This window comes from Stegostoma tigrinum, chromosome 28 (genome assembly GCF_030684315.1).
Source record: "Stegostoma tigrinum isolate sSteTig4 chromosome 28, sSteTig4.hap1, whole genome shotgun sequence".
NCBI lineage: Eukaryota > Metazoa > Chordata > Chondrichthyes > Orectolobiformes > Stegostomatidae > Stegostoma > Stegostoma tigrinum.
In genome coordinates, this window is record NC_081381.1 from 49,328,763 (window position 1) to 49,341,265 (window position 12,503).

Below are 12,503 nucleotides of genomic sequence, written 5' to 3' on the forward strand. Positions count from 1 at the left end.
AAGGCCACACTGGATCTGGTACTGGTAACGAACAAGGCCAGGTGTTTGATTTCGTGGTAGGTGAGCACTTTGGAGAGAGTGACCATAATTCGGTTACGTTTAATTTAGCGATGGAAAGGGATAGGAACATGCCGTAGGGCAAGAGTTATAGATGGGGGAAGGGCAATTATAATGCAATTAGGCAAGACTTAGGAGGCATAGAAAGGGTTAGCAAAATGCAGGGGATGGGTACAATTGAAATGTGGACCTGGTTTAAGGAAAAGATATTGTGTGTCCTCGATAGGTATGTCCCTGTCAGGCAGGGAGGAAGTGATAAGGCAAGGGAACCGTGGTTTACTAAAGAAATTGTATCTCTTGTTAAGCGGAAGAGGGAGGCTTATGTGATGATGAGACGAGATGGTTCAGATGAGGCGATGGAGAGTTACAGATTAGCTAGGAAGGATTTAAAGAGACAGTTAAGAAGATCAAGGAGGGGACATGAGCAGACATTAGCAGGTAGAATAAAGGAGAACCCTAAAGCTTTCTATAGGTATGTGAGGAATAAGAGGATGACTAGGATAGGAATAGGGCCAGTCAAAGACAGAAGTGAGAAGTTGTGTGTGGACCCTGTGGAGATCGGAGAGGTCCTAAACGAATATTTCTCATCTGTTTTCACTCAGGAAAAGGAGAATATTGTAGAGGAAAAGACTGAGTTACGGGCTTCTAGAATTGAAAGAATTGAGGTTAGTAAGGAGGAGGTGTTATCAATTCTAGAAGGTGTAATGGTAGATAAATTCCCTGGGCCAGATGGGATTTTTTCCGAGGATTGTCTGGGAAGCTACGGAGGAGGTGGCGGAGTCTTTGGCCTTGATCTTTAAGTCTTCATTGTCTACAGGTTTAGTACCAGAGGACTGGAGGATTGCAAATGTTGTGCCCTTGTTCAAGAAGAGCAGGAGAGATGACCCAGGTAATTGTAGACCAGTGAGCCTTACGTCTGTTCCAGGAAAAGGTTTGGAAAGGATTGTAAGAGATAGGATTTATAATCATCTAGCAGGCAACAATTTGGTTGGAGATAGTCAACATGGATTCATCAAGGGCAGGTTGTGTCTCTCAAACCTCATTGAGTTTTTTGAGACGGTAGCCAAGCTTGTGGATGAAGGTAGGGCAATTGACGTGGTGTACATGGACTTCAGTAAAGCCTTTGATAAGGTTCCACATGGTAGACTATTGGAGAAAATACAGAGGCATGGGATTGAGGGAGATTTAGCAGTTTGGATTAGAAACTGGCTTTCAGTAAGAAGACAATGAGTGGTAGTTGATGGAAAATATTCAGCCTGGAGTCCGGTTACTGGTGGCGTTCCTCAAGGATTTGTTTTGGGACCACTGCTGTTTGTCACTTTTATAAATGACGTGGACGCAAGCAGAGGTGGATGGGTGAGTAAGTTTGCAGATGACACTAAAGTCAGTGGAGTGGTGGAGAGTGTGGAAGAATGTTGCAGGTTGCAGGGAGACTGGATAAACTGCAGAATTGGGCTGAAAGGTGGCAAATGGAGTTCAATGCTGATAAATGTGAGGTGATTCACTTTGGGAGGAATAGTAGGAAGGCAGAATACTCGGTCAGTGGCAAGATTCTTGGTAGTGTGGATGTGCAGAGGGATCTTGGTGTCCATGTACATAGATCCCTGAAAGGTCCCCCCCAAGGTTGATAGTGCTTTTCAGCAGGCTTACGGTGTGTTATGTTTTAATTGTAGAGGGCCGAGTTCTGGAGCCGTGATGTCATGCTGCAACTGTACAAAACGCTAGTGTGGCCTCACTTGGAATATTGTGTGCAGTTCTGGTCGCCCCATTACAGGAAGGATGTGGAAGCATTGGAAAAAGTGCAGAGGAGATTTACCAGGATGTTGCCTGGTCTGGAGCGCGGGCCGTATGAAGAAAGGCTGAGGGACTTGGGTCTGTTCTTATTGGAGAGAAGAAGGTTAAGAGGGGATTTAATAGAGACATACAAGATGATCAGAGGATTAGATAGGGTGGACAGTGAGAGTCTTTTTTCCGAGGGTGATGACGTCAGCTTGTACGAGACGGCATAGCTACAAATTGAAGGGCGATAGATTTAAGACAGACGTCAGAGGCAGGTTCTTTACTCAGAGAGTGGTAAGGGCGTAGAATGCCCTGCCTGACAATGTAGCTAACTCAGCCACATTAGGGACGTTTAAACAGCCCTTGGATAAGCAGATGGATGATGATGGGATAGTGTAGGGGGATGGGCTCAGATTATTTCACAGGTCAGTGCAACATCGAGGGCCGAAGGGCCTGTTCTGTGCTGTATTGTTCTGCGTTCCACGTTCTATGTTCTGTCTCTGTCAGTTTATGATTCCATTGTTTGGCATGTAAAATAATATTCAGTCAGTGCAATGGTTCAAGAAGGTGGCCCGTTACCATGTTTTAAGATGCAATTAGGTATGTGCCACATTGCTAATCAAGTGACACCACTATCTTGTATAAGTGTAAAAATATGAATGATATTGGATTAGGTCAAATATTATCAACAAATGTTTAGATGTAACTGCTGACTTCCATTTTATCTGATTCCTTTTATTTACATTGAAATTTTAATTCTAGAAAAGAATGAAGACCAACCAGTTGTCACAATGGAGCAAGTCGGAATTGTTGAAAAGAATACTCATATTTCAAGAGAATCTGTGGATAGCAAAATAGTATATTGATGCTATATAATTGAAAATTACATCAGAGTTTTGTTTTTTGTCAGATTCCCAGTATCTGCATTATTTTTTACACTTGCTCTGTGAAATACTTACTGCCTAAATGCAAATTATGAAGTTCTAATTTGAAAGCAACTACATTTCTGAGAATCTGGTGCAAAAATCCCCTCAAATTTCCTTTACTAAAGCCATTGAGTTGTCATGGATGCTTGTTTCCTGAGAAAATACTTGTTAATGACAATGTCATTAATAGCATATCTGAACCATTCTATTTAATTGACTCACTTTGGAGACAGGTTCCAAGAACCTATGCACCATAAAAATGAATGCCATAAATAAAACACTTATTTTAACTGTCATCCATTTTTGTGACTGAATGAAAGTTTGACTGAATGAAAGTTTAACTTTGCGCATATGTGTGTGTATGTGCTGACATGTGACTGTATGGTTGTATGCATGCAAGTGTATGTGTATCTGTTGCTGTGTGGTCAGGTATGTCAGGATGATTCAGCCTTTAGGTGGTTTGATCAAGTCTTCACTTTCTGTTACAGCTCCATCTGCAGTGTCATTTATACACCAAGTGAGTCGTACAGTGGACAGTGTTACATTATCTTGGTCTCAGCCTGACCAGCCCAATGGAGTGATCCTAGATTATGAACTCCAATATTATGAAAAGGTATGTAACCTTGAATTGATAGTGAAAGTTAAAATGAAAATTCCTAAAAGAGTTGAATTTAAACATCGTTTCAATTGTGGCTCAGTTGATCACATCTTCTCTCTGAGTCAGAAAGTGGTGCAATCAAGACCCACTCCAATACAGTACTAAAGGACAATTTATATATAATTCTTTTTCATTCTCCCTGCCAAAATGGGAAAGTTCACATATTCCCATACAATATTGTGATTTTCAGATATTTGGCTACTTTCTTAAACTATTTGCATCCTTTTGTAACTTGCTTATATCCTTTTCACAGCTTACTTTGCAATGTATCAGTGTGCCATCACAAAATGTGGCAACTGCATCTTGTGTCCCTTCATCCAATTTGTTTGTCAAAATTGTAAAAAGTTGAGGCCCCAGCACTAATTCTTGTGGCACACCATTTGCTATGTTCTGCCACCCAGAAAATTTTCATTTTGCTTAATCTCTGGTTCCAGTTAGCGAGCCAACCTTCAGTCCATGCCAATATATAAACCCCTACAGCAGGAGCTTTTATTTTCTGGAATTATCTTTGATGTGGCATCTCATTAAATGCCTTCTGAAAATCCAGAAGCAACATATCCACCAGTTCCCTTTCTCCTTTTGTGCATGTTGTTTAGGCACAGAACTTCAGTCGATCAGTTAAACATGAGTTCCCTTTGCAGAGATGATAAACTAACTTGCCTGCGTCTTTTCTGCTTTATGCTCCCTCCCTTTTTGAATAAAGGAATTGCATATACTATTTTCCAATTTAATGGAATCTTCCTTGAACCCAGGGAATTTTAGGAAATTAAAACCAGACCATCTATCTTTAAGACCCTGGTGAATTCCACCAAGACCTGGGGATCTGTAAGCCTGCAGTTCTAATAATTTGCTCATTCCCACTTTCCCTGTAATTGTAGTTTTCATGAGTTCCTTCCTCCTTTCCTTATCCTAACCTACAGCTGTTTATCGGATGTTGCTTGTATCCTCAATGGCAAACACTGACATAAAATGCCTCAGAGATAGTGGCAACTGCTGATGCTGGAGTCTAAGATAACATGCTATGAAGCTGGAGGATCACAGCAGTCCAGGCAGCAAGAGAGAAGCAGGAGAGCTGACATTTCTGAAGAAGGGTCCAGACATAAAATACCTGTCCAGTTCATCGCCCATTTGTTAATTTTTCACTATTGATTCCCCAGATTCACTTTTTATAAGTCCACTGTTTACATTGTTAACTTTTTTCTGTTTTAATAATCTATACAAAATCTTACTATCCATTTTCATTTTTAGTTAGCTTTTTCTCATTTTTTTTAAACTGCCCCCACTTATACACCTTGGAAGAATGTCTACCCTACATTTCTTGAAGGGCTCCCACTCATCTCTGCTCTTTTTATGTTCCATTAAATATTCTGACCTGCCACCTATCTTCATGCAATTATATACATTTTCTTCAAGTTTTATTCTATCTTTATGTTATGACAGATGGTGGATCCTCCTGGGAAACTGTCTTTCTTTTGGCTGAATCTATTCTATATTCTGAAATATCACATGAAATGTCTACCATTCCACATCTCTATTCATTGATCCTGGAACATAATTTACAACACACTTTAGCGAAGTTCTATTTTTATGTCCTCATACTGGCCCTTATTTAAATTTAAAATACAAGGCTTGGACATATTCATCATCAAACTGAGTGTAAAATTCAATCATACCATGAATTTTTGTTTTTAGTATTTCTTATCACAGACCAAACTGTTCCTACATTCTGGTTTCTTGAACTTAAGTCATTCCATGGTCGGTTTGCTCACCGAGCTGGCTCATTAGTTTGCAGATGTTAGCCAACAATGCTTCAGTAGAGGCTGCACTGATGATGTTACCCATCAGGGTAATGAAATATCTGCAAACTAATGAACCAGCTCAGCAAGCGACCCAACCACCGCATCTCCGACCCAAGCTACAAATCTACTCAAGAACTTTAAGTCATTCTTTCTGTTGTGCTAATAACATTATTAATTAATAGAATCATCCCTTTGCCTCTTCTTTGGTTCCTGTCCTTCCAAACTGTTCTGTACGTGTAAGTATTCAGGTCCTATTTCATCCACCAGCCATATTTCAGCATCGACCATTAGATTGCACTAAATTTATTTCCAGTTTCAGTAGTAATGAGCTTTAATTTTTCACTGTTTTATTTTGTGTATTAAGAAGTGGGTGACATTGCTAGTCATTCTAAGAGTTTCACTTGGCAGCTTGGAACTGTGGAGCTGAGAAATCTTGAACATTGCATTTTAATGAGGTTTTACAATATTGATTTCGAGATTTAGGCAGTTAACAGTTCATTTGTATTAAAAAGCTGTAATGAAACCCAGCCATAGAAGTCCAAAAACAACTTTGATGTAGTCTACTTGGACTACAGCAAGGCATTTGTAAAGCCCTGTATGGGAGACTGATAGAAAGATAACAGCCCATCAGGGGAAGTCCACAGTCTATCTGTGTGAGTAGGGATTTATTTTCAAGGAAGGTTGAGTTTTGATCATAGATATTAATTAGCTTGCCTTTAGATTATCCGTGTTCAACTAAAGTTATATCCTTAATAGCTAATTGCTCATTTTTATTCAATTTATAAACTTAGTGTCCAAGTTATTTATAAGGTCATGTAACCATTGAGCAATTTTGAGGGTCATTGAATGTTTTAATGTGTTTCAATTATAGTGTTAGTGAGGCTGATTTGGTTTGGCTTGCTATCCTTCAGTTGTAACTTTTCTCCCACACCAACCTTTGAGCTACGCATTCAGTTTTCCAAGATGTCAAACTGAGATCTGAAGGGATGAAAGGGTATGGAGAGAAAGCAGGTACAGGGTACTGAGTTGGAAGATCAGCCATAAATGATAGAGGAGGCTTGAAGGGTCTACTTCAGCTCATTTTTCATAAGTTTCTAATTTTGTTTGTTCTCTGCCTATATTCTTGTGATTCCAATTGGAAGACAGATTTAGAATCCAGAGCCTTTGAAGCGAATTCTTTGTTAATTTGTTGCCCACCTCCTCATACTGACTGTGCAGAACCTCCTTCTTTGACCTGCCTTTGTTGTTGGTAACTACATGGATCGTAATTATGACATCATCTCCTTCCCACTGCATATTCCTCTCCAGGCCCAAGCAGATGTCCTGACACCTGACAGTAGGTGGGCAACGTAGCCTTCCAGGCTCCATCACTTTATTCCAGAGAAGCATCAATCCCCCTCACCGATGCTTCCTGTCCTAACCAAATCAGAAGACCTTATTCCTTAGGTTTATGCCCACTGCCCGGAATAAAGTCTGGTTAACTTGCCCACTTCCTGCTGCACCACAGTATCTGCACTTTGTCCTTTGGCTTGTAGATTAGATGAGATTAGATTTGATTCGATTCGATTCCCTACACTGTGGAAAAGGCCCTTCAGCCCAACAAGTCCACACTGCCCCTTGAAACATTCCACCCAGACCCATTCCCCTATAACCCACACACCCCTGAACACTATGGGCAATGTAGCATGGCCGATCCACCTAGCCTGCACATCTTTGGATTGTGGGAGGAAACCGAAGTACCCGGAGGAAACCCACGCAGATACAGGGACACACAGACAGTCACCCGAGGCTGGAATTGAACCTGGGTTCTTGGTGCTGTGAGGCTGCAGTGCTAATCACTGAGCCACCGTGCCGCTCCGATATTGAGACAAAGTTCCTTGAACCACAAACACTTAGCATTGACTTGTTTTACCTGGTGCCCAGGGTTATCCAAATCCTGCAGTTGCAACGCATCATCTGTCCTGTTAACTTTATTGTATTTTAATTAATCTGTCATTCATTAATTTGAAATGAATTAATGCTACTCCCAATAATAACTTTTGAAACAGTCTGCTAAGCAATGCCACCTTAGAGTAATGCTGGAAGGCCGAATATCATCTAAAATTCTCACGTTGGTTCCGCATTGGAGGAGCTTCTCCAGCTTCCACTTTAACGCCGGTGAATTACTATTTAAATTACAAGACGAAATGAGGATTGGATCGTGACAATCATCATAAATGTTTCATTACCAAGTGCCAAACTGAGAAGTACTTCTTCCCTTGTCTTGTGTGTATAGGATCAAAGTGAGCACAATTCTTCAACTGTGAAGAGCCAGACAAACACAGCCACCATCCGCAGCCTCCGCGCTGGCACCATCTATGTTTTCCAAGTGCGAGCACGGACAGTGGCCGGTTTTGGCCAATACAGTGGAAAGATGTATTTTCAGACAATGACAGAAGGTAAACAGGCACACACAAAATGAAAAATGATACCAAGTGGGTTTTATTCATGATTTCAAAACCAAACTATCTTGACAAAAATATTTTGCAAATGTCCAGTTTCCAATGCCACAGTGCACATAATCAATCCTGAAGTATCCTCATTCTATAAGGCTTCAATCCAGTTTATCATGGAAGTGCAACAATATCTAATTAGGAAGAACCACGCTCTGTTTTTGGTAATGATGTATTTAGAGCAATTATTAAGAAGTTCATTACATTTGTTGTTTTAATTTTGAGCTAAATTTTCCATCCTTAATGTTTTAGGAATGTCAGTCACAAAGTACCATTGTCACAAGGAATTTGGAATTTGAATTTTCAGTCACTATTCATCTGGAGAACAGTATGATGAATTCAGAACACCAAGTACTGAAGAAGATTCATGTTGCACTTGAAACATTAACTCTGTTTCTTCTCCTGACAGATGATGGCAAACCTGCTGAGTTTTTTCAGCATTTTCACTTCGTATTTTAAATATGGACATTCTCAGCAGTGTTGGTAATTCACACATCCTTTTGTTTAAGAATGGGACTTCAGCAAACACTTACAACATGCCGGCAGATTTGACTTTCTGTTTCCCCACGGACAAAAGCACCATCATTAGATGAATGTGAAATGGATTCCATTGACTTTTTCTATTATGACAGCCTCTCACCTAAATATTTTTTATTCATTCACGGAATGAGGGCATCACTGGCGAGGCGGCACTTAGTGCCTATCCTTAATTGCCCAGAGGACAGTTAAGAGTCAACCACATTGCTGTGGATCTGGAGTCACATATAGGCTAGACCAGGTAAGGACTTTAGTGAACCAGACGGGTTACACAGTGTGGAGCTGGAGGAACAGCAGGAGGAGCTCCACATTGTGTTATCTCTGATTCCAGCATTGGCAATTCTTACGATCTCTGAGTGAGCCAGATGGGGTTTTACAACAATCAACAATTGATTCGTCATTAGATTCTTAATTCCAGGTATTTATTGAATTCAAATTCCACCATCTGCTATTGTGTGATTCGAACCCAGGAACATTATCTGGTTCTCTGGATTAACAGTCCAACGATAATACCACTAGGCCATTGTCTCCCCTTAACTTGACAGAACAAGTGTGTGTAATCAACGCACTAGCTGTCTTTAAAGGAGGTCTTTAAACTTCAGAAACTGCTTTCAGACAGGATTCTGTTGGAAACGCTACCTCAACAAGCTGAAAGCCAGCTGATCAGCCAAGGTAATAAGTAGCAATATTTCTGAAAATGGAAGAAGGACTTTACAAAATAAATCAAAGAATTTTTTTTCTTATTTTCTGTATAGCTCATCATAATGCAAGACATCCCATTACCAGAATCTCCAAAAATGTCTCTGAGCAGGCATTTCTTTCTGTAAAGCTATCTGACAATTGAGACTTGCATCAATCGCAATCAATTTCATTTATCGCATTAATCGCTTTCTTTTCTCCAACGTTTATTTATATTTGTGAGGTCAATCCTTAATGGTTTCTTAGTAACTGTACACTCTTTGTGAAATGTGCTTTATGACACAAAAAACATAGCAATCCATGGGTAAACTTCTTTCAGAATGCAACTTGAGTAGGATCTCCCACAAAATGTTTGGCAAGTTATATCCCATTTTTTGTTCTTTCAACTAGTGTCAATGTTTCCACACCTAGTTTACTTTTCATTACCATTTTTACTTTCTTGGCTTCTCAGGAAAAGAGACCATACTTTTCATTCCTTTTTTACCCATCAAGATTCATTTTATGTCTTTTGGACAATCTAGAGCTGGAAACTGGAGTATGTATTTCTCCACATTTATAGTCACAGAGTTATTCAGTAGGGAAACAGACCTTTCGGTCCAACCCGTCTGCACCACCAAATATCCAGAACTCATCCAGTCCTATTTGGCCCATATTCCTGTAAACCTTTCCTATTCATTTATCCATCCAGATGCATTTTAAATGTTGTAATTGTACCTTCAATACCTTCTGTGACAGCTGATTCCATACACTCACCACCCTGTCATTAAAAATTTGCTCCTCAGGTCCCTTTTAAGTCTTTCTCCTCTCACCTCATACCTGTGCCCTCAAGTTTTGGACACCCCTACCCTGGGAAAAAGACCTTCACTATTCACCTTATCTTTGTCATTATGTTTTTATAAACCTCTATATGGTCACCTGTTGTCAGCCTCCATTTACTTTATTATATGTTTTATTTCTCATCTGAACCTCTTTACTTGTACTGTATTTCACCTGTTAGATCCAATACATCATAAATGCCATTAGTTTGGCTTTTAAATTTAGTGCATAGCTAATATAACTGTCCTTTCAAGCTTCGTAACTGCTTGGATCTTTCTTTGGATGCGAGATCATCTTCATAACAAAAACAGAAGTTGCTGGAAAAGCTCAGCAGGTCTGGCAGCACCTGTGAAGAAAAAAATCAGAGTTAACGTTTCGGGTCCAGTCACCCTTCTTCAGACCTGCTGAACTTTTCCAGCAACTTCTGTTTTTGTTCCTGATTTACAGCAGCTGCAGTTCTTTCAGCTTTCATGAGGATCTGACCTCATTTGTTGGTGTATGCTTAATGATTATTGGGTCAAGGTTGCTACCAATCTAGTATTCTAACCGTGCATCATCACATTCCAGATACTTTACCATCAGTGTTAAATATCTGCCTCTCACATTTCCTTTCAACTTACCCCCTCTTACTTCAACCTGTGTTCCCCAGTAATTGAGATAACAGGGTATAGAGCTGGATGAGCACAGCAGGCCAAGCAGCATCAGAGGAGCAGGAAGGCTGATGTTTCAGGCCTAAACCTCCCTTCAGAAAGATTTCGGAAGAAGGGTCCAGGCCCGAAACGCCAGCCTTCCTGATGCTGCTTGACCTGCTGTGCTCATCCACCTCTCCACTTTGTTATCTCAGATTCTCCAGCATCTGCAGTTCCTCCTAGCTCCCCCAGTAATTGATATCTCTGCCCGGAAAAAAGACTCCAACTATCTGTTCTGTCTGTGCCTCTCATAATTCTCTAAACTTCTTGGTCGCCCTTCATCCTTTAATGTTCAAGTGGTTAAACCAATCTCTCCTCATAGTTGACACCTCCAAAAAAGGCTCATTCCCGGCCAACCAGCTCCCAAGCCTACATGTGTGCTGACCAGAACTGCACAGAGTATTCCAAATGTGGCCAAACTAAAGTTTTATAAGCTGCAATATGACTTGCCAATTTTTACAGTCAGTGCCCTGACTGATGAAGGCAAGCATGCTAAATGTCTTCTTGATCATCCTATCTACTTGTGTTGACACTTTCAGGTAACTGTGGATCTGCACACTTAGATCCTTCAGTATGTTGGTCCTCGTCAACATTCAACCATTTACTGCATATCTGTCAAGGCATCGTATAGTCGTAAAGCTCCAGTTAACTAATTAAGCATGTTTTTTTTTCATAAACCCATGCTGACTTAGTCAAAATATCATTAATGCTTTCCAAGTGTTCTGTTATCACATCTTTTATAATAGATTCTAGCAGTACAGTTAGTGGCTCAGTGGTTAGCACTGCTGCCTCACAGCACCAGGACCTGGCTTCAATTCTAGCCTTGGGTGACTGTCTGTACGGAGTTTGCACAATCCCCCTGTGTCTATGATAACAAAGTATGAAGCTGGATGAACACAGCAGGCCAAGCAGCATCTCAGGAGCACAAAAGCTGACGGTTTGGGCCTAGACCCTTCATCAGAGAGGGGGATGGGAAGAGGGTTCTGGAATAAATAGGGAGAGAGGGGGAGGTGGACCGAAGATGGAGAGAAAAGAAGATAGGTGGAGAGGAGAGTATAGGTGGGGAGGTAGGGAGGGGATAGGTCAGTCCGGGGAAGACGGGCAGGTCAAGGAGGTGGGATGAGGTAGTAGGGAGGAAATGGAGGTGCGGCTTGAGGTGGGAGGAAGGGATGGGTGAGAGGAAGAACAGGCTAGGGAAGCGGAGACAGGCTGAGCTTGTTTTGGGATGCAGTGGCGGGGAGCGGACGACTTGGGCCGGTTTTGTGATGCAGTCGGGGGAGGGGACGAGCTGGGCTGGTTTTGGGATGCAGTGGGGGAAGGGGAGATTTTGAAGCTTGTGAAGTCCACATTGATACCATTGGGCTGCAGGGTTCCCAAGTGAAATATGAGTTGCTGTTCTTGGAACCTCCGGGTGGCATCATTGTGTCACTGCAGGAGGCCCAGGATGGACATGTCGTCGAAAGAATGGGAGGGGGAGTTAAAATGGTTAGCGACTGGGAGGTGCAGTTGTTTATTGCGAACCGAGCGGAGGTGTTTTGCAAAGCGGTCCCCAAGCCTCTGCTTGGTTTCCCCAATGTAGAGGAAGCCACACCGTTACAATGGATACAGTATACCACATTGGCAGATGTGCAGGTGAACATCTGCTTAATATGGAAGGTCGTCTTGGGGCCTGGGATGGGGGTGAGGGACGAGGCGTGGGGGCAAGTGTAGCACTTCCTGCGGTTGCAGGGGAAGGTGCCGGGTGTGGTGGGGTTGGAGGGCAGTGTGGAGCGAACAAGGGAGTCACGGAGAGAGTGGTCTCTCCGGAAGGCAGACAAGGGTGGGGATGGAAAAATGGCTCGGGTGGTGGGGTCAGATTGCAGATGGCGGAAGTTCCGCTTGGGAACCCTGCAGCCCAATGGTATCAATGTGGACTTCACAAACTTCAAAATCTCCCCTTCCCCCACTGCATCACAAAACCAGCCCAGTTCATCCCCTCCCCCCACTGCATCACAAAACCAGCTCAGCTCGTCCCCTCCCCCAACTGCATCCCGAAACCAGCCCAGCTCGTC

At 41.9% G+C, this 12,503-nt stretch overlaps 1 protein-coding gene across 2 annotated transcripts in view; it reads left to right on the forward strand.

Annotated features, from left to right (window-relative positions):
* The window catches only part of LOC125466639 (ephrin type-B receptor 2), a 761,045-nt gene that overhangs the window by 655,547 nt on the left and 92,995 nt on the right, over positions 1–12,503 (forward strand). For both annotated transcript variants that reach the window (XM_048561431.2, XM_048561432.2), the window contains exons 6-7: positions 3,251–3,375; positions 7,495–7,657. In XM_048561431.2, coding sequence (XP_048417388.1) covers positions 3,251–3,375; positions 7,495–7,657 — 288 coding nt within the window. The remainder of the gene's footprint in view (positions 1–3,250; positions 3,376–7,494; positions 7,658–12,503) is intronic.